At 42.8% G+C, this 27,878-nt stretch overlaps 1 protein-coding gene across 2 annotated transcripts in view; it reads left to right on the forward strand.

Moving 5' to 3' along the window:
- Positions 1-27,878, forward strand: part of pals1a (protein associated with LIN7 1, MAGUK p55 family member a) — a 49,965-nt gene that overhangs the window by 2,977 nt on the left and 19,110 nt on the right. For both annotated transcript variants that reach the window (XM_030044377.1, XM_030044378.1), the window contains exons 2-5: positions 21,140-21,442; positions 22,451-22,628; positions 23,440-23,540; positions 27,722-27,829. In XM_030044377.1, coding sequence (XP_029900237.1) covers positions 21,263-21,442; positions 22,451-22,628; positions 23,440-23,540; positions 27,722-27,829 — 567 coding nt within the window. In that variant the 5' untranslated portion in view covers positions 21,140-21,262. The remainder of the gene's footprint in view (positions 1-21,139; positions 21,443-22,450; positions 22,629-23,439; positions 23,541-27,721; positions 27,830-27,878) is intronic.

The following is a 27,878-nucleotide window of genomic DNA, read 5'->3' on the forward strand; positions in this document are numbered from 1 at the left end:
TTGTTCCCGGAATGTGTGATGCTATGTGTGTGAATGTTGACTGGGCGTGTATCTAATGCAACAGACCTAAACAACAACATAGAGAAAGTACATCTGGCTTTTGCTTTGTCTGTCCTCTGCTTAGCAGTCAAGCTGTCCTGAACTATGTAATACATTGGATAATGCAAGAAACATTGAACTATAAGGCCAATTGTAACAGTAGTATTTGGGGGGCAGGAGTTACTGCAGGAACGTCCTCTTGCGGTTGCGCGACCATGACCGGGGCATCAAAATGCGTATTGTTAAAAAAGCGTGTTGTTAGAGTTAGCTAACGTCCGCTAAAGCTAACATTAGCGTCCCTAAAATGCCGGCTAAAAAGCCTGTTGTTAGTGTTAGGTAACGTTCCCTAAAGCTAACGTTAGCGTCCCTAAAAATGCCGGCTAAAAAGTGTGTTGTTAGCGTTAGCTAACATTAGCTGGCATGTTAGCGTTAGCTTGGTAGTGTTGGCCGTGTTTCTAGGGACGCCTAACGTTAGCTGAAGCTAACGCTAGCATCCGGCTATTTTGTTGCTTTCTGTTGACACCACATCGCGGCGTGAGTAAATCCAATCAGCACCAAGTAAACCCCAAGCCCCACCCAGGAGTTTTTTCGGGGCCGCTCAGAGTCCCTACCCCGAGGCAGGGCCTTTTTTTAGCCCCTGTAAAAGTTCAGGAACTCTCTCCTTCGGGGTAGTTCCGGCGGTGGAGATACGTGACAACGGCCCCGGCCCCGTAAAATTACCCCGAAGTTCCGGCGGTGGAAACGGGCCTGATGTCCCAAGTAATTGCACATCTCCACAGCTAGACTACATGCATCAGCACCTCAACACCAACGCTGTGATTGTGATTGTTTCTGGCATAACAGACAGCATAGATGTAAACAGCTTCTAGCTGTGGGGATTTTGTTATCGTTGTTAAATTAGTCTTGAACTGATTTTTGGGTAGCCTTAATGCAGAATTAAACTTTGTCAGAGTGTTGGCGTGTATAGTTACCGGGTCATTTGATGTGTCAACATAGTGCTGAAATATCCTGATTACTTACTCTGTGCTCCCAACAGCTCCCAAAACAACACTTTTAGCAGAGTAGCAGCCCAGGGGAGCATGGAGCAACTGATGACGATATTTCACTACCATGTGGACAGGATCCATATAACATCCAAGTGACTATACAGCCAACACTGTACCAAAGTTCAAGTTTGCTTCAGAATGTCTCAAAACCCTCAGTGGTTTTTGTTTTTCAGGGTTTTTTTTTCAGGGTTTTTCCTGGCTCAAATTGAGGCAGAGGTGGTACTATCCTGATCATGGAGGGGGGGGAGTTACTTTTTACCACAGACCTTTTGTAGCACAGAGGAGATATGTTGCTCAAACACTCGGTATTTAGTGTTAGTGTATGTTTATGTTAACAATATGTTAAATTATTATTATTTTAAAAATGTAAATTACTTATCAAACAGACCTAACAATTCAGCTACCAATGAATGAGCAGTAGTATGCATGTGATAACATAGATTGAAAAATAATCCGAAGTGATACCTCTTCTCTGAATAGACAAGCTAGGCCAGTGTGCTGCTGTTAGCCAGTGAAAATAAACAGAGTGGGAACTCTTCACTTTGTTACACAAACTATGTCAGTGCGCTGCTGTAGCCTAGAAATCCCGGTAAAATAAGACAGTCGCCTAAAAAGTAACTTGTTTTTAGACCACTTTCACTTGTTTCAAGTTCCACTGGCAGTTTTTTTTTTTAACTTACTGAACTGTGTTTTAAAAACAAACAGCTAGCTAAGAGGATGGCTGGGAAAGTGGAAATTCGAGAGAGGTCTGTTGGTTTGACAAGATCCTTTAATTCACACGTGAGCGGGCAAATACTCACGCAAACACACACCGCACACATCGGCAGCGTGTGTGAGCTCGTCGTATATCATCATATAGCAGTCAAACTAAGCTGCATTTTCACTTCCACTACCAGGATGCCGATTAACACACACACTAGCGAAGAAACCGAAACACAAAACAAAATCCTCTAGGAGGGGAATTTCTCGGCTCTGTTCTTCCTCTTTGGCAGTTTTGGCAGCGACTTCCAGTGCACTCTTGTTGATACAGCGCCACCACATCGGCACAATGCTGCAACTGCAGTTAAAATGACATCCATCTACCACGGCGCTTGTCAGAAAATAACAATTTTCCCGACGTCAGAGTTTTGAGAGCCGGGGGCGGCACGAAATTAGGCTGAGGCAGCCGCCTCGTAATTTTATATGCAGGAAAAACCCTGTTTTTACTTCTGGCTCCGTGATACCCGCAGACATTACAAAATAAGGCATAAAACATTACCATGAAACTTGCGCTTGCCACATGTTAAATCTGTCTAGTACACTGGTGCTGTGATGGCATGTTTTGTTGGAAAGATGGATTCTCAAAAGAAGAAAGCAACATTGTATATAGGGCTGTGCAATATATACAATAAATATTGTGTGACAGTACAAGAACGTCAGTTGTTCGATGTTTTGTTCTATCGTTTATTTTATTGTGTCACAAATCAACTCTCTGGAAATTTATTACGCTAGTTTATGTACAGTAATTTGGACAATGCTTAGTGTTCATCTGCATTCCACGCATGAGTGTAGGCAACGTAAATGTAATATAAGTCTTGTGTGGAAGCATAGTGGTAGCTACTCTGTGGTCGACATGGTGCAAGTGTTTGTTCTGAGTGTCACACTTCACTAGTGATTAAAATTCTGGACAGCAGCGGCATTTTATTAAACCTACGCTCATGAAGCTTAGCTGAAAACAGTAGAACTCATGGCTGCATCTGCTGAAACAAAACTTTCATTCCAAAGCAATGTTTTGATTTATTTTTCACTGTGAATTTAGTGACTCCTCCAGTCTGTAGAATTTGGGGAGGAGCTGGCTGATACACAAACCTCCTCAGTTCCAGCCGGTTGATGAGACATGAAGACTGGCATCATGATGTCTTCATCAACCAGCACAAAACACAGAGGTCAAAGTCAAATTTATTTATATAGCACATTTCATACAGCAGGCATAAACTCATTGTGCTTAAAAGCAGGTAAAGATCATACATGACAAAAATATATAATATTACATTAACATTACATATATAAAACAAATAAGATAAAACATAAAATAAGAACATGTTACATATATAAAAACCAATGGTGTCAAATTATTGCGTTAATTGAGATTAATTAATTACAGTCATATTTAGTGCGTTATGTTTTTTAATCAAGTTAATCTTAATACTTAATAAAGTTGTCGGTCCAATGAATGGGAAATTTATATATCAAAAACGCCCTGACGGCACCATTGATAAACATAGAGTGATATCCCTTCTTTGTAAGAAGTTTGCTTACCACCGAAGCAGTGCAAGTTTAGCCTACCACATCAATGCAAAGCACCTAGTCGCAAGTGCAGCCACAGCTAACGTTAGCGGCAAAGATGTTAGCAATTTAGCTATCCATAGCAAAGCTCTTCGCCAAACTACACTCAAGGAGAACAGTTGTATTGCTTAGAAAGGTGTTCTTACTGTTTTTGATGTGTTGGCTTACAGCACTTTATATGGACCTGATGTTTTATTTTATTTTGATAATCTGAAGCATTCTCAGGAAAACAAGTTCACTGTTCAACAACAGCCCTAATTATTTGGAGACTGACAAAAGAACACAGCAATATTTTGCCCCCTGGTGGTCGAAGCTGAAGGTTGCAGGCAGCACTTGGGACTCATCTCAAATACAGTGGAATGTAAATGGCTCGGACTGCATCTGTTCAAGTCTGTTGAAAATTATAAATGACTTTATAAAGCCACTTTTTTGTTATATATCAATCTTTTGATCTGCCACAGTAATGTAATGAATTTAAATGAAAATACCGCAAGCTGAGGGCTTTTCTCAGCAATTTTTAGGTGAGATTAAAAAAAGATTAATTTGATCAATTAATCTTACAATTAATCTTACAGATCATAATTAATTAATCTATCAATTTTTTAAATCTCTTGGCAGCACTAATAAAAACATAAAAATAAGAGACATATAAGACAGCATAAAAAATTAGAAGGTTAGAAGGTATTACAATAAGAGAGTAAGGTAAAAAGTATTATTATTAGCATTGTTAAAAGAAATAACAATAATAATACTGTTTCTGAAAGGGTTTTACCCATTAACCTAACTAAAAGTTTACGAAAAAGATATGTTTTTAGTCTGCTTTTAAAGGAAGACACTGTTGTAACAGACCTAAGTTCCTGTGGTTAAGAATTCCAAAGAGTAGGACCATAATGGCTGAAGGCACCATGAGCTGATTCAGTTGTAGGTATGGTGAGGAGACCTTTATCTGATGATCTCAAGCGTCTGTCTGGCGTGTATTCATGCAAAAAAAGTCTAGCAGACCTATGCGGCCTTGTGTTGCACTACATGCAGGTGCAGTTCTGGAGAGGTGCAGGAAGCCTTGGCAGCAGCCTCTTCAGGGGCCACACACACACCTGCTGTGGCTGTGGTGGAGTTTTTACAGAAAAGTAAATAACCTAGGTAACTGAGTGAAGTAGTGTCCCTCCATATGGTGAATTCACGGCACTATTATTGCCTGGGAAAAAATTGTGTCAGCATAAAGAAGCATGTACAGATCACCGACTCCTTCCATCATTACACTTCTATTTTGCATACATAAAATTGCACAAAAGTTCCAAATAAAAGGAGAAAAATAATAAAATATGATTAAGCACCTTTGTCATTTATATAATTCAAAATGTAATAACAACAGGTCTCCTCATGTCGTCATTTTATATAAATTATTTATTCATGTAATTTACTGAAAATGTGCTATATCGTGATCTGTAGTATTATTATTGGAATATGAAATGACATATATCAGGATTTGAGATTGAGATTTAGGTCATATCCAGTAGCGGTTTTAGGCACGGGCGAAGCGGGCAGCCGGGCATTTTTTCATGTCACGTGGGGGGCGGCACGAGCGCAAAAAAAAAAAAAAAAAAAAAAAAATCAGTGCTGCAAAGCAGTTTTCTATTACTGTATATATAAGACGATATTTTCTCCATTGAAAATGCCCTGAAAAAACACCCTTGTCTAATATTGGGGGTCTAAGCAAATACTTATTATACTTGCATATTTAAACCAGTACGTAGGCTCGCCTGATGCCGTGATTACCGGCGAATGGCCGCATTGCGCCGTCATATCAACCATGTTGTCTGTGTCATTGTCCGTTGTGCTGCTGCAGCCACGTATGAACAAAAGTTGATTTATAATAAAAGGTATATATGGCAGTATGTGTGCGCCGCTCACCTGTCAGATCCGGCAGACCTGACCGGGTGGGCGCGGCACCACGGACGGCCCGCCTGATGCTGACTGGTGCCGCGGCTGGCCCGCCTGATGCCGACCGGTGCCGCGGCCGGTCCGCCTGATGGCGGCCGGTGGCTTTTTTATTCAAACAAGATTTTGTCCATATAAAAAGTATTGGCATGGAATGTGCATGTTCTTGAAGATTTATTTGAATTTCATACGTTTTTTTTGTTGTTGTGTGCTATTTGCATATCATAGCTCATGGGTTGTGTCTGCATAGATAATAAGCAAAAGAAGGTGTGGTTTTGCAACTGTCAGTGCAATTGGCATATTTCTTACTGTTGCTTATAGGTTTGGACCGTGATGCCAGCTAGCTTGTATCAGTCCCTTCTCCTCACAAAGTAAAAACAGGGAATCCCAACTAGATATCCTTTGTTGTTCACAAGAGCAACAATCAGGCCCAAGGTTTTCCTGCATCGTATTCCACTGGTGTAAAAATCTGTAGTGTGGACAGGGCAATATGTGTGAATCTGATAGGAGAACCATACAGTATGCATATGACAAGTATGGAAATTTGATGCACTGACACTCAGAAAGACCTTTGTTTGGCCACGCTATCAGGTATGAGGTCGCGTCACCATGGTGACAGGGTCAAGGCTGACTTTTATGGACACACACACAGTGAAGCAGTGAAGCAGAGAGGTGAGGACGGGCACATTGGGCCACAGGCCAGCAGAGTACAGAAGTCCTCTGTTCTCTGGAATGCTCTCTTTCTCTCTCTCTCTTTCTCTCTCTTGCCCTTTCTGTCTCTTTCTCTTTTTTGCTCTCTCGTTCTCACTCCCTTACCTGTGGGGACCCATGGTTAGGCTGTTTTCAACTGCATTATGACACCAAATTAGGGTCACACTGATATATCAAGCTGTTTTTATTAAAAGTTGAGATGCAGGCCGGTCAGTCACCTCTGGTGTGATGGAGGTTCCTCCCTGACCAGAGCTACATGCTGTTTGAGAGGAATTTTTCATGCTGATAAGAAAAATATTAAGACGCACATAAAGAATACTGGAATTCAAAATGTGAATGCTGAAATACTGATTACAAAATATGGTAACTGGCTGCTTCAATCCAGAAATATCACTATCAGTACTGACCTTAAAAGAGCCATATTAGTCAAACACCATTCTACTGAAAATTCTGAAAGAGAACAAGCTAATTAAATGGCTACAATAATCCCATTGTGACTATACTGCGGTATTTGAACAGTTGGGATTTGTCAAGTCACTGCTATTACTAGCATAACGCCAGCTTTTACTGACTCTCCTCCCCTTAACGTAACACTGAAATAATAATAAAAATAAAATAAAAAACTTTTGTCGTATTTCTGTTTTGCTCTTTTATAAAAATGTGAGATCAGCAAATTGAGAATAAAACGCCATTTCTCAAATATAGCAAATACATTGACATCTGATATCATTGCATATTGGCTCAAGCTTACATGTCACAAAAATATTAATTCAGGTGTGACAGAGCCATGATGCTGGTGTTGTTCATGCTGGGTCACTGGAAAGGCTCTGCTACACTTAAATGAAACAGAACCTTAATTAATGCCATTATGAAAACCAGGTTGTGGAGATATTTTACACACCATCATCGAATGAGTTGAATGAGTTTTATTATTTGTCATTGCACAACAAGTTACAATGAAAATAGGGATTGCTACTTCAGCACAATGTATAATAATAATAATAATAAATAGTTAAAAACACAGTATACAAAACAACACAACAACAACAACAACCGCAACAGTTAAAAGGTGCAGCAGTATAAAGTGCAAATTGGCAGTATAAAGTGCATATGATGATGGGAGTGGCTGTTCATGTGTGAATGTTACGTGTTCTGATGGCTGTGGAAAAGAAACTGTCTCTGAGTCTGGATGTGCGGGTTTTGATCTGTCTGTATCTCCTTCCTAAGGGGAGTAGGTGAAAAAGTTCATGTCCTGGGTGTGAGAAGTCCTTGATTATTTTGTTTGCTCTGCAGTTTGCATACCATGCCGTGATGCAATATGTTAAAATACTTTCTATAGCAGAGCTATAGAAAGTCACCAGCAGCTTCTGCTCCAGGTTGTTCCTCTTCAGCAGCCTCAGGAAGTGGAGACACTGCTGAGTTTTCTTGATGATGGCAGTGGTGTTAAAAGTCCATGTGAGTTCATCAGAGATGTGGACGCCCAGGAATTTGAAGGTGTTGACTCTTTTCACACAGGTCCCATTGATCAGAAGTGGCAGAGGTTCCGTCTGCTGCTTCTTCCTGAAGTAAATGATCAGCTCCTTGGTTTTTGTGGTGTTCAGTTCCAGGTTGTTATTTTGACACCACGCTGTCAGTCCCTCAATCTCCTCACTGTAGTGCTCTTCATCACCCTCTGTAATGAGACCGATGACTGTTGTGTCATCGGCAAACTTAATGATGGTGTTGGATGGGTGAGCTGGAGTGCAGTCGTAGGTGTAGAGGGAGTAGAGTAGAGGGCTGAGAACGCACCCTTGTGGTGCGCCGGTGCTGAGCCTGATGGTGGAGGAGAGGTGGGGTCCCAGTCTGACTACCTGTGAACGGTTGGTGAGGAAGTCTTTGATCCATGTGCAGATGGAGAGGCCTAGGTGAAGCAGCTTGTCTGTTAGGATGTCCGGGATGATGGTGTTAAATGTGGAGCTGAAGTCCACAAAAAGCATCCTCACGTAGGCTAGGTGCTGCAGTGTTCCAGATGACTCAGGGCAGTGTGTTTTTCCGTGACAGTGGCGTCCTCAGTGGACCTGTTAGACCTGTATGCGTATTGATGAGAGTCAAAAGTGGCTGGGAGGCTGGATTTAATGTGCTGTAAAATCAGGTAAAATCTGGAATTAAGGACCCTGCCTGGCACTCCATCAGGTCCAGTTGCCTTCTGAGGGTTGACTGCCTTCAGCACACGTCTCACCTGATGTTCCTGCAGGGTGAGTGTGTGGCTGGTGGAAGCTTGGAGAGCAGGTGGCAGATCTGTTGCAGGTCTCTCAGCCTAACCCTAACTCTTCTGCCAGTGAGGCGTCGGTGTGGCTGGAGCTGCTGACAGTGTTGCCTTTGTAGTTTGTCAGCTGTTGATTCCCTGCCACATTCTGCGTGGGTCTTCATTTGCCAGGTGATCCTCCACTGTCTTCTTGTAAGCCTCCTTCACCTTCCTGATACTCCTCCTCAGGTCGGCTCTAGCAGAGCTGCACAGTTCTTTATCCCCCGATCTGAAGGCAGTGTTACGTTTCCTCAGCAGTCTTTTAACCTCATTTCAGGGTTTCTGATTTGGGAATGTTCTCACTTGCTTTTCGACTGTGACATTGCTAATGCAATATGTGATGTAATCTATTACAGTCTCTGTGTGGCCATCCAAGTCATTCTGTGAGAATAAGTCCCATTCAGTGTGTTGAAAACAATCCTGCAGCTGAGCAAGGGCAGATTCTGGCCAGACTTTGACAGTTTTTGTGCAAGGTCTGGTTTTCCTCCTCAGGGGGATGTATGCAGAGATCAGAAGCAGTTGAATGTGGTCAGACTTGCCCAGATGTGGGAGGGGAACAGCTCTGTATGCCTGCTTGATGTTAGAATAAACATGGTCCAGTGTTTTTTCCCCTCTGGTGGCACATTTGACATGCTGATAGAAGCAGGGTAGAACAGTTTTTAAAGATGCCTTGTTAAAGTCCCCAGCTACAATGTGAGCTCCTTCTGGGTGGTCATGCTGCAGTTTGTTGAATGACATGCAAATGAGCCAGAGCGGTGCTAACTGTAGCTTCTGGGGGGATGTACACAGCAGCTCTTGTGGCAGGTAAAATGATCTGCAGAGAACCGACAGGGCTTCCAAATCGGGTGAGCAATGCTGAGCCACTATCCTGCCGTTGGTACACGAGTCATTATGCAGGTACATACACAGACCTCCCCCCCTGCTCTTACTGGTGCTCTTGTCTCTGTGCTGCCAGTAGCTGGCGTGTCCTGCGAACTGCACAGCGGAGTCGGGGATGAGCGGGTGTAGCCAGGACTTGGTGATAATCATAACACTGCAATCCCTGATGTAGTTGTCGGTTGCAATGCTGAGTTACAGCTCGTCCATTTTATGCACGATGGATATGGGATTGGTGAGGAAGAGGCTCAGTAACGGAGGTCTGTGAGGAAGTTTCCTTAGCCGGGCTAGCAGGCCTGACCGGCACCCCCGTTATAGCTTACTCTCCCGATGCTGCCTACATCGCTTGTATCCTCCGCCAACAATCCAGGGAGTGCTGGCTGGCCTGGCTATTTCCTCCGGGATATTATGAGTCTCTCGGAAAACTCCTAAAACTGCACCATCGCCATCCTGTAATCACAGTAGTACATATGTTAAAATAAAGTGTACACTGCAACAAAGAAAAGTATACACTGCAGAGATATCAACAAGAACAGTCATACTAACACTCAGAGAGGTGTGTTCACTGGTTTCCTTGTAAAGAGTGGAATTGTAGAAACCTTCCCCATTTATCATTGTACTTCTCCATCTGATTTACTAGGCTATGAGATATTCTTTCAAAAGCCGCCACCTTACCCAGTTCTGCAATCCAGTCCTGAAATAACGGACCTTCAACAGCTTTCCACTTTCTCATTATCATCTGTTTACCAATCATAATACTTGTCTGAATCCAATTAGCTAAGGGTGTTTCAATTTGGTCCGTGGATTTGAGATTTCCAAGTATGTAAACTTCCAGACAAAACTCATAGTCTACCCCTGCAATCTCAGTAATGTACTTATGGACTCTGGTCCAAAAGGTCTGTACCTTTGAGCATGACCACAGTGCATGGACTAAGTCACCTCACTCCCCACTACATCTCCAACAAACTGGGCTTTCTTTTAAACCCAGCCTGAATAACGTACTACGGTACCAGTAGAAGTGATGGGGGATTTTAAATTTTATTAACCTTATTCTAATATCTCTAGAGACCTGTTTAGTAATCCCCATGATACTATCCCACTTCTTTTTGTCAAAGGTGGTGTCCAAGTCCCTTTCCCACAGTAATTTAAGAGCTGTGATGGACTTACAACCAGGTTGGTTTATAAGCATAGAATAAAAGTGGGATGCCCCGTGTCCTGTCTCTGTGACATGCAAAATCTTCTTAATAAGGTTCATACCTTGAAGAGGAGTGTTAATAGAGCCAAAAGGACCAACAAGAAGGTGTCTCAGTTGTAGATACCTCCAAAATTGATTATTGGCTAAATTAAATTGATCCACCAGGTTTTCGAATAATTTCAACACCCCTTCTTCATAGAGGTCACCCAAGGTATAAATGCCCCTATTTAACCATTCCCTCCATATAATTGGGGATTTGCCAATAAGGAGTTTGGGGTTAACCCATATACCAGAAGACAGACTTAAGTATGGTTTAATTTGAAATATACAAGACACTTTCCTCCAAATTCCCTGCAAGTGAGAAATGATTGGATGGGTTCGGGCACATGATGGCATTTTTATTGTTCCATAAGAAACTATTACAGAGTAAATCAAATTGTTTAAAATGCTATTTTAAACAACAACAACTGTTTAAAATACAGGAATATTCACTGGAAGAGACTAAAGGAGATAGTTTACTTTGGGAGCACAATTCATCTTTATAATATTAACCTTACCGCAAAGCGAAAGAAAGAGCGGGGACCATCTTTCTATATCTGTTTTGATTTTTTTCTAGGAGAGGGTCAAAATTATGTTTTACTATGTCCCTTAATTGTCTAGGGAAGAGTATTCCCAAGTATGTAATTCCCTTGTGGGGCCAATGAAATGAGCCAGCGTGGAATAATGATTTGGGGCAGTAGGAGGTCAAGGGGAGGGCCTCCGACTTTGTCCAGTTTACCCGATAACCGGAGAAATTTGAGAATTTTTTTATAATTTGTAGTAGGGTGGGTATGGATTTGCCTGGGTCTGTAATAAAAAGCAAAATATCATCAGCATAAAGCATAAGTTTGTGTGTGGAGTCCTCAATGCGAATTGCTGCAGCAAGAGGTTCTGTTGCCAAACAGAATAACAAAGGAGAGAGCGGTGAGCCTTGCTGGGTCCCACGACCAAGTTTAAAGTATGGTGAGATTATCCCATTAGTTAGGACAGCTGCCTGAGGAGCACTGTATAGCCTAATAATTTCACCCATTTTATAAATGTCTCTCCAAACCCAAACATCTCTAGCATAAGAAACAGGTAATGCCATTCAACGCAGTCAAATGCCTTTTTGGCATCAAGCGAAATGGCTGCAATGGGTGTATTATCATTTCTGACTGTCCACATTATATTAATCAAGCTACGAATATTGTCTGAGGCAAATCTATTACAAATGAACCCAACTTGGTCGGATTTATTAGGGAGGCTATGACTCTACTGAGGCAGTTTGCAAGAATTTTGGAAAGTATTTTAGTATCAAGTGAAATCAGAGATATTGGTCAGTAACTTTTGCAGTCAGTAGGTTCTTTGCCTTTTTTCCAGGATTAGAGATACACTCCTGATCAAAATCTTAAGACCAGTTGAGAAATTGCAAGAATTTACATTTTGCACTGTTGGATCTTAAGAAGGTTCTAAGTAGAGCTTCAAAATGCAAAATGAAGAAATGGGAGTGAGACAAAAAAAAATTTGAGTAAGCAATTTATTGCAAACAACCATTAAACTGAAATAGGCTGTTCATCAGCTGATCAAAAGTTTAAGACCACTGCCTTTAAAAGCCCAAATCTTGGCAAAAATGGGGATTCAGTGTGATTTTCTCGTGCGGTGCCGGTGCAGCTGTTATGCCAAATTCTGCGTTAAAAATAGATTCCGTTTTATTTGGCTAATCTGCACGCTTCACACAAGTCACCCAAATGGCCAATGGATCACTGGTATTTGCGAGCGCTTGTGTTTTTTGCGCTAGGCGATTCATACATTCCACCACCAAGCCTACAGCGGATGTGTTGCGGCTGAAAGCCATCCTCTCAGCGTTCACGCAGAAAGTATTCGCTGCAGTGATTGGTTAATTCCATTGTCAGTATTTCATGACGTACGGCCCAGTACCCGCCTAAGAGATTCAGTGGTATTTCTGTCTCCCTCTCTCTCCCTCACTTTCCTGCTTTTCCTCTGTCTGGTACAGGGTGGTACAGCCTTTCTCAAGAATCTGGATGTGTGTGTGTGCGTGTGTGTGTGTGTGTGTGTGTGTGTGTGCGTGTGTGTGTGTGTGTGTGTGTGTGTGTGTGTGTGTGTGTGTGTGTGTGTTAGAACAGGAGATAAGAGTCAGCTCTGCTTCTGCTCCATGGTGACACTCACAGCACTCACACTTGTAGGTTCTTTATTGCTGACACAGCACGCCCTGCTGCTGTTTTCACTCTGTCACACCAAGTACTTTGTTTGCAGTTGCTGTGCTAAGAATTCATTTTGGATCTCATTGTGCTGAAAAATATACAGCTAGGGCTGTGTCTTGATCATGAAGGAAAAAAAACTGCTTAGAAAAACATGAACTCTTCAAATTCAAGTAGTTCATTCATTTTTTCATTCATTTTCCAAACTACTTATCTGTAAGGTTTGCGGGGCTTTTTGGAGCCTATCCCAGCACTCAGTGGCCAGAAGGCAGGGGAAACAGTTTGAACAGGTCCAGTCCATCACAGGGCAGACAGACAAACAAGCACATTCACACCCAGGGGCATCTACCTATTTGTTTTTTACGGGGTGAACATGCGAACTCCACACATAAAGGACCCTTGCAAGTAGTGCTATAGAATATTCCCAACGCATAATTGCAGGAGCAGTTTGTTTTCTACAGCCTTGCCTTGAATTGTTGCATCAGTTGGTAAGGCACACACAACAGGGGGTAGGCTGCGGTAACAGATTTTAAGGGGGGGGGGGGGGGTCCCCATATTTTGTGTGTGTGTGTTTGCTTGTTTGTTTGTTTGTTTGTCTGGCAGATAAAGGCCTATTTCCCTGAGTCCTTCATACAGCCATAATACTGGCTCTTCTAGCCAAACTGGGTTTCAGAACCAAACCTAACCCCCTGCCCCTGGAAGAGTGAGTGGAGAATGGCGGCAAGTTCCATTTTCCACCCTAGCTGGGATGCCATCAGGACCTGGGGCTTTGCCTACTTTACACCGGCTGAGCTGTTGCTGTACCTCCTCCACTGAGAAGGGGTCCGGTTCTGTAGGATCTAGAGGAGAAAGACTTGTCAGCCATTCCTCACTTGCTGCAGAGAAGTCTTGGTTGTCAAACCGGGAGTAAAAGGTGTTCATCTCTGCTGCAAAAGATACCGGGTTATATATGCCATTGAGGTTGGATCTGGGCTCGCATCCTGTCAGAGTTTTGACTTTCTGGAATGCCTGCCTAGTGTTCATGTTGCTGAATTTCTGTTCCATTTTATTCCTGAATTCCAGTTTAGCCCTAAACACCTCGTTTTTAACCTTTCGGTTTTACCATTTTAGGCCGATCCAGTCTTTGAGGCTGAAGGCTGCATGTTTTTCCCTCAGGCACTGTTTAATTTGGGGTGTGATCCAGGGTTTAGAGTAAGGGTATTTTTTTATTACTTTAACCAGAATGGAGGTGTGCATGCCGAATTTGATGTAGTCTGTGATCACATCAACCTTGTCATTCAGCTGTCCATCAAAAACACTCCAGGTGGTGCATACCAGGGAGCCTTGGAGTTGAGTAATGGCAGCCTCCGACCACTGTGTGGCGCTGTAGCGTTGTGGCTTGTGACTTTTCAGTACTTGTTTGTACAGAGGAAGTAAGCAGATGACGTTGTGGTCTGCATCTCCCAGCGGTGGATATGAATGGGCATGGAGTGTGTCTGTGATATTGCCGTAGCACAAGTCCAGAATGTTTCCTCTCCTGGTGTGAATATCCACGTACTGCTGGAATGATGGTAGTACGCTGTCAAGTTTACAGGTGTTGAAGTCCCCCAGGAAGAACACAGGAGCTCCCGGGTATTTGGCTAGCATCGCGTTAGCCTCCTTGGCTACAAGCTCCGCAGATGCCTTGTCATTTGCACTGGGGGCGATGTAAACACAGCAGACCACAACAGTTGGGAATTCTTGTGGGAGATAATAAGGATGCAGGGACACGGTCAGAATCTCCAGGTTGGGTGTGCACACCTTTCGGTGTACCTTGATGTTGTTACACCACCTGTTATTGACGTAGAGACACACCCCGCCGCCCTTCGTCTTCCCCGACTGACGTGTCCTGTCAGACCTAATGATGGTAAAGTTGTCCAGGCTGACATCGACATCAGGTACCGACCCATCAAGCCAGGTCTCAGTCAAGGTGATAATGCAGATGTCCCTGAAGGCCCTTTCCAGTCGGCAACGGGCGTAAAGTAGGTCCATTTTATTCCAGAGTGAGCGGACATTGGGCAGGATAATGGAGGGAAGAGGTGGTTTAAATGGACGCTTCCTTACTCTGCTGCGGATGCCGCCGCGTCTTCCCCTTTTTCTTGGCCGGAGCTCTGGAGGTACAGTGCTGTGAAAAAGTATTTGCCCCCTTCCTGATTTCTTATTTTTTTGCATATTTGTCACACTTAAATGTTTCAGATCAAATCAGAACAAATTTTAATATTAGACAAAGATAACTAGAGTAAATACAAAATACAGTTTTTAAATGATGATTTTATTTATTAAGGGAAAAAAGCTATCCAAACCTACCTGGCCCTATGTGAAAAAGCAATTGCCCCCCTAACCCTAATAACTGGTTGTGTCACCCTTGGTGCCAACAACCGCATTTTTGCCCCCTCTTCTTTACAGAAATGTTTTAACTCAGCCAAATTGGAGGGTTTTCGAGCATGAAAGGCCTGTTTAAGGTCATGCCACAGTATCTCAATTGGATTTAAGTCTGGGCTTTGACTAGGCCACTCCAAAACCTTCATTTTGTTTTTTTTTTAAGGCTGGGGTCAAATTTACCCCAAACATAATAGGAGGGTTAAGTCACCACTCTCGAATTTGTACTGTCATTGTGTATAGTCAGGTGCTTTTTCACCATTTGACAGTCAGTAATGTGTGTTTTTCAAAGGTGACACAGCATAGATGTTATTTCAGCAACACCAAATTTTTGAAATGCACGTGATCATGTGACACAAACAGTTCCTCGTATGTGATGGTAGAGTTGGAATGGAAAAATATGGAGATGCTAAGCTTGTATTTATATATGAAGAGGTGGTCAGATTAATGGTCTGTAGTATTGACAAGTGAGAAGAACTGCTCTTTAATATTCCTTCACATCTATTTCAGCTCTGTTCTGCTTATAGTGGTAAGTGTGCCATTGTCTAGCCAGAAAGAGACCGGCTTTCTAGACGGACCTTGAATGAACACAGTGAAAGTCAGAATGTTTGGCATTTTGATATCTATCCTCAACTAAGGCTTGGTGAGGATTAATTCATCCATGTGGTGGAGAAGTAGAGGTTTAGGGCCCTTTTCCACTGCACTACAAGAACCAGACAAAACGGGAGCAAAAAGGAACTGGTGCTATATCTGGTTCTAGTTATCGTTTGTGTTTAAACTGACTTCATAGGAAACAGAAATAGTTTTAGATTTGTTTGTCTGTTTATTTACTTTGGGGTTTGTTTTCATGAGCATGTTCAATTCCAAGAGTCTTAAACCAGATTGGTAATTCGTCTAGGCAGAGGATTGCTCTATGCTGGTTTATAGTCTGTATATGCATAGAATATTCCTGTGCTGAAATACCACCAGTTTTACAGATATAGAAGTTGTTAAAGTTTTGTTGTCTTTTTTCTTGTTCTCTTTAATATGCTATTCTAACTGCAAAGTACATTGCCTTGCATTTAATTGTATGAAATGTGCTATAAAGTTTGGTTTGACAGAACAATGCGACTGACATTAGACAAACTTAAGTGGAGTAGACATTTCTGTCCATTCGATTCCACCTCTGTTGTTGTTATCCTTCAGTTTTTTATAGTCCTGCTTCAGGATGGAAATCAGTGCGGAATCCATGGTAATGATGGTATCATGATACAGGTTATGTTATCATATGTGATATACTGTAAGATAATTGACTATGATACATGGCGGTATGTGTAACTGAAGAAGAAAAAATACCCTGGAAAAGGCAAAACAGTCACTTAAGTGACACAGGTATGTAACCAGTCAACAGTAAAATGTGCAGTTGTCGTGCCCCTAGGGTGCCATTGGTTCCGGTGGTCGTAGATGTTGAGCAGGGACCAAATAAAAAGTCAACTGGAATAGGACCCTTGGGGAATGGATTATCCAAAGTTCGTGTTTTTTGTAGTTCCAAAGAAGAGCCAAATGGTTTGGTGCTGCTGCAGTGGAAAAGGACCCCTTAGATGCTACCACTGTTCAGCCAATCAGAAGCCTGTTTGATACAGAATTTATTATTTCTTAGTTAAAGAAGAGACATTTTGTTAACCAGTTTATTAATGACAAAATCAGTTAAATATACACAGATGAACTGTAATCTTAACCATAACCACAATCTTAACCATAGTGAGGCCTGTGATATGTTACATATGCATGATCATATATTGTGCCCAGGCTGTTTTTGTATGTTGTGTTTTTGGCAGATAATCCATCTGAGTGCTTTCCAGTGGTTGGGGTTCCTGAATGAATCTGAAGAGGCCTCACTCTTGTGGCTGTAGTGTGTTGTTTTTCTCATGGTTATTTGTTGTTGAGGGAGGCTGGACCTCCAGTCCACCTCTCCTCCAGTTGCTGATATCTGATTATCCAGACACTGACTGCAGACTATATTGACATTGTTTGGGAGGTTTATCTCTGCTTTACGGCTCTGCTCTCTCTCTTAGACAGGAGGCTTATCAGAGCTTCCACTCACCTGCTGCTTGGCCTCTCATCTGTCTTTACATGTTTGCATGGTAGGGCTGGGCAATATACCGAAAATTTACCGATACCGAAATTTATGACGATAACCGACGTCACTTTGCTCATGTCGGTATGTTCGGTATTTTAAAAAATAAATAAATAAAATAAATAAATAAATAAAAATAAAAGTTGTTTTTGTCTCTTTTTTTTTTGGCTGTGTAGGTAGGCCTGTTCATGTCCCTTTAAGACGCTATACTACGTGTACAGCGTGTGTAGTCACGTGACTCCACCCCCTCCAGTCTGCAACAAGACGGGAAAGAGACGATGAGGAAACGGAGGACGGCTGAAATGTAGAAGCGGCTGCGACTGCAGCTGAAGTAGCTGAAGTAGATTCAGTCGAGGAGGACTTGCTTGTCATATTTTATACTTTTAAACTTGGTTTGATTGTCAGTTGTTCAATAAATGTAACTAAAAGTATTTAATATGTATTTTCTTGAGTTATTCTCAGACAGCACAGAGTTAGAGTTGCACTTCTCAGGCATGCAAACTTGTCGCCTTTCGGCTACAATCGCCACTTTTTTGGTCAGTCGGCTCATTCACGTGAATCGCGTAGTTTGGAAGAGACACCTGGCTTCCGAGTCCGGTGGAAAGTTTTAACGTTAGTTTGAAGGAACCACCGTACGTTAAATTAGACCTTGTATAACGTTATGCTTCGAGCAAAATGGCTAACATTAGTTAGCAAGACAAGCGGGCCATATGATGCTGGAATTTCCATTAGCAAGATAGCGAACTAATTAGCCAGCTAACGTTAGCTAGTTCTAATGTTAATTTCAGCATGGTCTGCTTGTCTTGCTAACTAACGTTAGCCATTTATTTCTAAGCAAATGCTTGCTATGTAAGGGCCTAGTCTTCCAGCTAACTAGCAACTCCTGTTATAGTTACTAGTTAGTTATAGTTGCTAAGGGGGGGGGGGGTCTGACTTCTGTAAATACAGCAGTTGTAGCAAGTAGGAGGCATACTGTCTATAAAACTGTGTGTGGAGCAAGAAATTATGCTGCCATTGCCCCATCTAGTGGCGAATGGAGAAAAAAAAACTTTCCTTCCATTGCAATAAATAGGTCCAGGGAGGCATACTGTCAATACACCAAACCCTTGCTCATTTTCTTACTCTGATAATGTGCCTGAAACATTTTGTGTTACAGGTTTAAATAAATATAATAGTGACAGTCTTTCAGTATTTTTCAAGGCTTCAAGGCTTTTAGTTGATCAGTCACAAAGTAAATAAGTCCAAGTCCTGAGATAATGCACGGCAAGTGTGTTTCAATACAAATGCAAACTATACACATACTCCCCTCCCCCACTGGTGGAACTTTGTTCCCAAGCTGCCCAGCATTCCTCACTGCTGCATCATGGGACCTCTGTTCTCTGTGTGTGTGTGTGTGTGTGTGTGTGTGTGTGTGTGTGTGTGTGTGTGTGTGTGTGTGTGTGTGTGTGTGTGTATCCCTTGTTCTGTAAGAGATAGCATATCAAACATGCAGTTATTGTGGTGTTGTAAGATAAGACATTCATCCACCCATCTCTTCCCTTCTGTCTCCACCTTGTTCTGTCCCTCTGTTGTCCATCCTTCTCCTCTCCACAGTCCTCTATCCTTCAAGTGTGTGTGTGTGTGTGTGTGTGTATGTGTGGCAGTGTGGCAGAGGGACCTCCCAGCTGCTGACAAAGCCGTTGTCATGGTTATGCGTGAGAGTGGGGTGGAGGGCTGTTACAGCGTGTATTTTTTAATCAAGTGAAGAGATTGGTAGAGCGAGGCAGTGATGACTGAGAAAAAGAGACAGAAAGGTTGTGTTTGATGCTAAGGTCGGACTACAAAACCTCCCAAGTGTTTAGGGTACATTAGAATTTACCATTCAGTCAGGACACTGTTGACTCCATGATTTTCAAAGTGCAGTTCAGGGACGCCAAGGGATCATTGCCAGGCCTCCACAGGTCCTCTGAAATCAAACAATATAAGAATTGTTTGATTTCACTGTAATTCACTAGAAACAGAAATGAATATTTATGAATGATTATTTTGACATTATGTTCTGATCTCAACCCTTTAAATCTGTGTATCAGAATTTAAGTTTGACAATGAAACAATTGCTTAAGATGCTTAATACCACCTTCACATGGCCACCTTTTGAAAGGCATGTGGTTTTCTTGGAGAATTTAAGTAAATAAAACAAATAAGGAGCTCTGACTTTGACAAAACAGTAGGTCATTTGCTCTAATCACAGAAGTCGTCCATAGACACAGATATGGTGGATTTGGATGGGACAAAATCACCAAACACAAAATTACCTGACACCCCTCTCAAAACGGATCCTGTTTGAATAGGGCTAGAGAGTTCTTTCACTGAATCTGTAATTGTATACTTTTGTTGACTGATCCAGACACAATGCCATTTTTACACATTTTTGTGAGTTAATTCCAAGTGGAGTTGTTGCTGATATCAACTTTTTGAGTGGCTGTTGGTAAAAACAACTTCTCCATTGGTACATTTTCTGTTTCTTCTCCCACCCTGTATCTAACCTGCCACTGACTGTTGCCAGTGTCATTCTCACTTATCAGTCCAGGTGAGTCTTTTGCCTCCTAACCAGACTGCATTCACACAGAATCCAGTGTCATGCTGCAGGTCTGTGTGAAGGTGTGGGTGGTTCACTTTACAGCCTGTATGTCCACTGTCTACCAGCTTGGTATGATCACTGGCTCCATGATTGGGCAATGCAGTATGGCAATTAGTTGTGTTGTGGCAGAAGTTTATTCTGACTCAACTTTGTTGTCAGACACTGCTGCGTTTTTTTTGTTTTGTTTTGTTTTTTTGTGAAACCCCCTGTGGCACACACTGCCACAGAATGAGATTCCTTTGGTTTTTGCCACAATGCCTGATCCTGTAGGCCTCAACTCTGTCCCCCACTTCCTCAAGCCAAATCAGATGTTGAAATCATCAAGCACACAGCCATCCGGACTTCATAGACAGGATGGTGTTGTTTTGATGATGGACTATTTTGGGATTATGTTTGTATGTGTTATGTTTTGCAGTTAAAGCCAAAAAGTTCTGTTACTAAAAAAGTTATTTTTTGTTCCATCTGACCACAAAACCTTCTTCCAGTTTGTTGCAGGATCCTTCAGGTGTTTTTTTTTTTTTTTTTTTTTTTTTTTTTTGCAAACTTCAAACAGGACCCAGGTGGATCTTTTTGATAAATGTTTTCCTCTGTTGGAGGTGAAACCCTGGAGGTCTTCCAGGTTTGCCATTGGATTCCTGGTGGCCTTTCTGACCGATTGTCTTCTCTTCTGGTCATTTAGTTTTGATGGATGCGCTGATTTTGACAGACTGTGGGTGGTGCCATGCATTTTCCACTTCTTAATGATTTGAATTTTCAAAGCCTTAGAAATCTTGACAGACTGGACTTGTTTTGGGAAGGTGTTTGAGTGCACGCTGCTGTCTTTGTGCAGGACTGCACTTGAAAACTAAAGGACCACAGTAAACAGCTGTTTTTGTTTGTGTTTTGTTTTGTTATAAAGCTTGTTATCAAGTTACAAAGTTATAAAGCTGGATTACTGTGATTTTGAAGGCAAATGGTTATTCCTGAGATACTTAGGAATGCAAGGGATGCTATAGTGAAGTGAGTGCATATTTCATGAACCAAGATATTGAAGTTGTTTTGATATTTTTTATGTGTTTTTCACTTTGATATTGTTAAGTATTTTTGTTGATTATTTGGAAAAATATAGGTGTATTTGCATTTTAATTCTGGGCAATAGGTTAACTGGATACTTTGGATATTTATGAATGGGTTGTATTCATTTCCTGTCCACTTTAAGTGTGACACTCAATGAAATGTTGCAGCAAGCAAATACACATTATGGTTGTGATATTGCTGCACAATTTGGTTAAAAAAAAAAAAAAAAAGTCTGATTTTTTTTTTAATTTGAAGCTTTCACTGTGGTTTGATGTGATCATTTTCCTGTTTTTCTTTAGGTGAAGGTCATGGCCACTGTGTTTGCTGAGCTACTCTCCCAGACTGATAAATAGATATACAAACATATCCCTCCAGTCGACACAGATACACACAGTCGTGTGTGCTCCCTGTATGTGTGAGGGATGACAACCTCCCATCTGAATGGCCACGTCGGGGGAGCTGGAGAAGGAGGAGGAGGAGGAGAGGACGAGCTGAGAGGCCAACAGCACCGGGAAATGGCCGTCGACTGTCCAGGAGAGCTGGGGAGTCGAACACTGCCACTCCGGCGATCCGCACAGCTCGAGAGGATACGACAACACCAGGTACAGCAGGTCCAAAAGTCCAAGAACTCTGCTATTTAAAGCATTTGTCAACAACTGAATGCTGTTGTTAGTTAAATATTTTTAAAACATACCTATCTATCTATCAAGTAATCTTGTGCCAATTCCCTTGCCACATCTGTGTGATCATTTCCGCTCGAGCGCATATCCTTCCTTAAAGCTGTTTGAATGCCAGGTGGGTCATGCAGCAGCCAAGAAAAAAAGGAGGAAATTTATACCCCTCTCAGGTATAAATCAGCAGTTTCGAAATATTTCGGATTTCCGAGAAGACATCAACAGCCAAAACACATGCCATCTGCAAACAACACCATAGATGTGCATCGTTTATGTTCATAACTGGAGGGTCGTTAATGGTTCTTTAAGTTAACTGAACGTTTGTGCTTTAAAAAGGCAAAATGTAGCCAAACGGAATCTATTTAAATTCTTTCTGTTAAAACAAATATTTTTTTTCAAAGATCTATTTTTTGTTAATATTAAATATAATATTTTTAAAATAGGATAGTCTCCAGCACCCTATAATGGTCTAGAAGAGCCCAAAATAAAAACACTGAATCACTGAAACTGAAATCACTGAAACACCCACAGATCATTTATGTTTAGACTTTACTAGGGTTTTGGGTGGCGGCCCAAGTGTAATTTTGTTTTCAACAGGTAAGAGTAGTGTAGCCAGGTTAGACGTTTTTCTTTTCTTCTTTCAGCTGTGTTTTCTTAAAGCTGAACAGCTGAATAGGTAGGTTAGCGTTTCCTTTTGTTTAATAGCAGGCTAGTGTTTTTTTTTGTTTTTTTTTTGGTGTATTTTGCTCTTTGTTGTGTCGTCATTCTTCTGCCTTCCCCTTTTGTGCCTTTGTGTTTACCTCCGTTCACCTACAAATAAATGGCTGTACATGCTAATACAACCCCATTTGTTGCTTCCCTTAATTCCCTAGACATTTTACATTTTTTAGGGTTGTAACAACAATTATAAACATATAATGCATTTGTGTGTGTTAGGAGGATCTTCGTCGTCGTCGGGAGGAAGAGGGTCGGCAGCTTGACCTGAACGCCTCTCTGAGACTCAGGAAGTTGTCCCAGAATCCCCACATTGGAATCGACAATCCCACATTTCTGCTGGACACACACACACCACAGCAGCCACCGCTAGACATCCAGCACACACATGCATTGCTGGGTAATACACATACACACACACACACACACACATATACACACACACACACGTATACTGTTTTGCCCAGCTTGTTCAGGCCACAACAAACAAGGGAGGTCCACACAATAAACTTGAATAAACATATGTTTCTTTAATAAGAAACCCAAAAAAGTAAACCAAATGTATGGGGTGTGAAGTCAGTAATCAGTGTGTGGTGTAAGTGTTGGATGCAGGGAAGCCGGTTTTGTGTGCAAATGTGTATAATGTGGTGGAAAATAAACACACACACACACACACACATTCTCACACTCTGGTCTCACTTTCTGTGCTGAAGAATCACTCAGCAGCAGAGACAGGGGAATTGAAGAGAGGAAGGAAAGAACAGTTGAAGTAGAGAGAGAGAGGGGGAGAGAGAAACGAGGAAGAGGAATGTAAGGAAGACATTTCTGCCATCAGGGATGGAATTCCTTAGGGAGGGTGAGAGGGCGAGCTGAGAGGCTCTTGAGGGCAAGTTAATTAAAACTCTTAGAAAACTTATTGAGACACACACACACAGTCTCAAGTAGTTTGAGTTCAAGTCTTATGCCATCAACCTTGCTTTAAACACCTCAAAGTGAATAACTTAGATATGAATATATATTTATAAGGGACTAACTGGAAATAAGTGTGTGATGTTTGATGATTTCACACTCTGTGATGTAGCGCATTCCCTGATTGTGATATCAAAGTCTAGTTTCGTATATGTCTTTGCTCATCAAATGCTATTGACCTGAGTGTGTGTGTGTGTGTGTGTGTGTGTGTGTGTGTGTGCGTGCGCACGTGCGCCTTCCAGAGCTTGAGGAGTTGCTGCTGTCCCTGAAACAGGTCCAGGGCTGCCTTTCCGACCAGCAGAGTCAGAACGACATCGAGCTGGTTCTTGCACTACTACACAAGGTAATATCAAAGAGACAGGACACTAACGTGTCATTGCTCATTAAAATGTTTTTTATTTATTGTCAGCAACAGAAAATATGTGAGAATCTGACATCCTTTCTATCCTGAGAGAGGCCTAGTGGTTGATTTCTGCTGAGTCAGTAATCAGTTTTACTGGAAATTAAAAGTTACTTTCACATGTTACAGCGGAAGGGATCCAATAAGAACACAACCTTAGTTTTTATTCCTCCTGCACCAGTTTGATTGACACTTCAACTGCATCTGTTGTCCTCTGCTAGGCTCACCAGATTGAAAGGAGGAACTCTTAACTGTTAGCAGCACAGCGATGAACAATTCTATTAACAGCAGAGCTGCTGAGGTTGTGCTGTTCCTGTGCTGCTCCTAACATTCCATGAGAAGAGGTGGGGGCTAGTGAAGTGCCCTGGTCTGATATGGAACTTTAGCCAGCAATTGTGCCAGATGTGGACTTTCTCATATTAGCTCTACTACTACAAGATTCCATTGTGGAGGCTTTATCAAGTGATTCCCACAGTAATGTTAGCGAGGAAAACACTAACTTACATATTGTTGCAGTGCTAGTAAGAGCCATAGCTCTTCCTGTTCTTACAACAAGAATATTTTTACTTTGCTGGACAGTTAATCAACTGTCTTATCAGAGTCCAGACAGTATTGTTTAGGCTTTTTGGTACCTGTAAGAGAATCATTCAAAAAAGGCCTCACGTTAGTAGACAACTGGGGAGTTTCTGACCTATAAACTAGAGGAGCTTTGCAAGGAGACGGCGGTATTTATTTAGCGAATGCAAAGTCCTTGAGCCAAGCAGTTGCCTCTTGATCTGCTGCATGGAGGGTGACCAATCCTCCTTCGAGTCTTTGTAGAGGGCAAATTTCAATGATGTGTTGCGTTGTTTGCTGCTCTCCACAAGCACACAGTGGGGTTGGGCTATTGCCCCACTTGTGAAGGCTGGCCAAGCAGGGGCCATGTCCAGTCCTGAATCTGTTGAGGGTTGACCACTGTCTCCTTGGGAGGTTTGTGCCAGGGACCGGTAGGGTGGGGTCTGACACCAGATGTTTGTTTGGGACGTCTTTGGACTCCCATTCCTTTTTCCAAGCTGATTGGATGGTGAAGTCAGCTGGTGGGGGGTTCTTCCAAATTGGACGTCTGGATGAAAGTCGAGCGGTGGGTCGAAGGGTGGGTGGGTTGAAGATGTCTGTGTTGATTGGCAGGTGAGGGGAGTCTTTGGTCTTTTGGAGCATCCTTTGAGTGAGGGCTACTCACCGGATGTGTGGAGGGGCTATGTTTGATAGGACAGGGAGCCAGGGGAGTGGTGTTGAGCGGATTGTTCCTGTGATGATCCTCATTGTTGTTGAGTTGGGTGTCCCCATGGTATGTGTCGGGTGCCCTGGACCAAACAGGGGCACAGTATTCTGCTGAGGAGTAAGCAAGGGTCAGTGCTGAAGTGCGCAAAGTGGGGGCTGTTGCCCCCCACTTTGAGCCAGCAAGCTTGCTGAACAGATTGTTTCTGGACATCACCTTAGCTGCTGTCCCTTTAAGATGTTCTTTGAAGGATAGGGTCCTGTCAAGGGTCACTCCGAGGTAGGTTGGATTGGGGGCATGCTTCAGTTTGGTCCTGCTCAGATGGATGTTTAGTTCTCTTGTGGCTTCTGCATTATGGAGGTGGAACACACTGGAGACCGTTTTTGCTGGGCTTGGGTTTAGGCGCCAGGTTTTGCAGTACTCATCCAGTTTAACAAGGCCTTCACTGAGCACCTGTTCCAATGTACCAAAATCTGGTTAGACAGATGTCATCTGCATAGATGAATTTGTGGGATTTGGTGGTGGGTAAGTCATTTGTGTAGATGTTGAACAGGGTTGGGGCTAAAACTGACCCTTGCGGGAGCCCACTCTTCTGCGTTCTCCATGCACTCTTGTTCTGTCCGAGGTGAACTCTGAACTTGCGGTTGGAGAGCAGAGATTTGATGGTTTCTGATGCCCAGGCAGGGAGTGCTTTGATGAGTTTTAGGAGGAGGCCTTTGTGCCAAACAGTGTCATAGGCTGCGGTGAGGTCAAGAAACACTGATCCGGTCTTCAGTTTGTTCTCGAAGCCATTTTCAATGCAGGTGGTTTGGGCCAGTACTTGTTCTCCTGTGCTGCGGTCCTTGCGGAAACCTGCCTGATCCACACAGAGGATCTCTTCTTCTCCTGGAGATATACGTTGCAGTATAAGGCGTTACAAGATTTTGAACGGGACGCAGAGTAAAGAGATTGGGCGGTACCTTGCTGGTAGTTTTTTTTTTGGCCAGGTTTTGGTATAGCAATGACTTTTGCTGTCTGCCATATTTTTGGGATCGAGTTAGTCTGTATGGCCCTGGTGTAGAATTGGATCAGCCAGGTTAGAGCTTGGGGGCCCATGTGTTTCATGAACTCTGGAGAGATATTATCATATCCTGCTGCCTTTCCACATTTCAGGCCCTGCAGGACTTTCTCCAGTTCAGCCACCTCGAACGGCTCAGGGTTTCTTTCCCTTCCAGGTGTTCTCCGAAGTGTCCTTAGCTCTGTTGTAACAGCTCTTCTGGTGAGTTTGTCTTGGGCTGCTTTTGCGGTAGTCAGTAGGTGGGATGCAACCTGGTTGGGTGTGACGGATGGTCAGCTTTGGGTAGGGGGTTTCTGTGCAGCTCCTAGGTGGCGGATGAGGCTCCAGCATTTCCTGCTAGAGTGAGTGAAGTTCAGCTCTGCTACTGTCTCCTCCCATTTCCTTCGCCAAACAGAAGATAGTGATTCAATGAGATGGTCTGCTATCCCAGGGTCCCCTGATGTTTAATAGGCTTTTAGGAGGGCAGCGCTTTCTCCGTCCAGGCATGGAACGTAGAGCGGGTGGTAGCCTCGTGGAATTGTTGTGTAGGTGGCTTTATAGATGGCGCTGCAGAAGTGGTTGTATGCTTCATCTACAGTGATGGTGTGGAGTGGGATGGTGACAGCACTCTGGTCTAGGGTTTCACTGTATTTCTTCCAGCTGGCTTTGCGGAAGTTCCACCGCATCTTCCTCAGACTGTGACTATGACTGGGAGATGTAGGCCAATGTGTATAAGTGAGGGGCGGTGTTGACTGTGTGGGAAATCTTCCAGGATGAGGGTCTGTGCAGGATAGGGGGTTCCATTCAAAGAGTTGACCCAGCACAGGTCAGGGGATTAGTCCTTGTTCCACCTTGCTGAGTGGAATGTTCCTCTTTGTTTGAGGTTGTGTATGAGAGAAAGGTCATTTCTGGATGCCCAGTCTGAAAGTGCCTCCGCATCAGTGTCTGCTGCTGGGTATCCCCAGTCAGGTTGGTGGCTGTTAAAGTCCCCCACATAGATGGCAGGGTGGGGTAGGGTGGGTAGGACTTGCAGGTCCCAGTTGGCACTTGGTGGCTTGTACACATTGGCAATGTGGAAGCCACCAATGGTTATGGTATCCGAGAAATTTGCTGTGGTCAGGTGGTTTGCTTCAACTATCTCAGAGTGCACATATGTGGCACGTCCAATGTTTGGCATGGGAAGTGTAGCACAGGAGGTCAAAGCCATTGATGGTGTAACGGCCTGCCTCCTCTGTACCAATGTGAGTCTCTTGGAGACAGATGACGTCAGTGGAGTGTTGGGGGGCGAGGACTTCGATGAGGCGTCGCTTGGCTGAGTTGTAGTATTCAAAGGGCAGGTCCAACTGCTAGGTGCTCTTGAGGCTGGTCGTTGTTGCTGCTTTTGGCTTTGGGACTGTGACTAAGATTCTTTCTCGTAGAATTTAGTCTGCTGGAAGAATCATTGGCTTCCACAGCAAGCCTGGGTACTGATGGGGGACGCGTCAAGAACGCTGATCCATTGCCCCCCATCATCAAACAAATTTTAATATTAGACAAAGATAACCCAAGTAAATACAAAATGCAGTTCTTAAATGATGATTTTATTTATTAAGGGGAAAAAAAGCTATCTAAACCTATATTAAAATTTGTCTGATGATCTGAAACATTTAAGTGTGACAAATATGCAAAAAAAAAAAAAAGAAATCAGGAAGGGGTCAAATACTTTTTCACAGCACTGTAAATATAATAAAAAAAAAAAAGTGTCTATCAAGCTCAGAGGCTGATAAACTTGAATGAATAAAATTAATAAAGTCCATGTAAGTTAATCCTGGTGTCCTTTCTCCTGTCCAGTCTGATTTCCAGTCGGCACTGAGGATCCATAATGCCGTGGCCAGTAGTATGCACCAACCCTCTCCTCCATACCCACACACACAGCAGGCCCATCAACTGGCAATGGAGGTAACACACACACACACACACACACACACACACACACACATCTCCATAC

This window comes from Myripristis murdjan, chromosome 22 (assembly GCF_902150065.1).
Source record: "Myripristis murdjan chromosome 22, fMyrMur1.1, whole genome shotgun sequence".
NCBI classification, from domain to species: domain Eukaryota; kingdom Metazoa; phylum Chordata; class Actinopteri; order Holocentriformes; family Holocentridae; genus Myripristis; species Myripristis murdjan.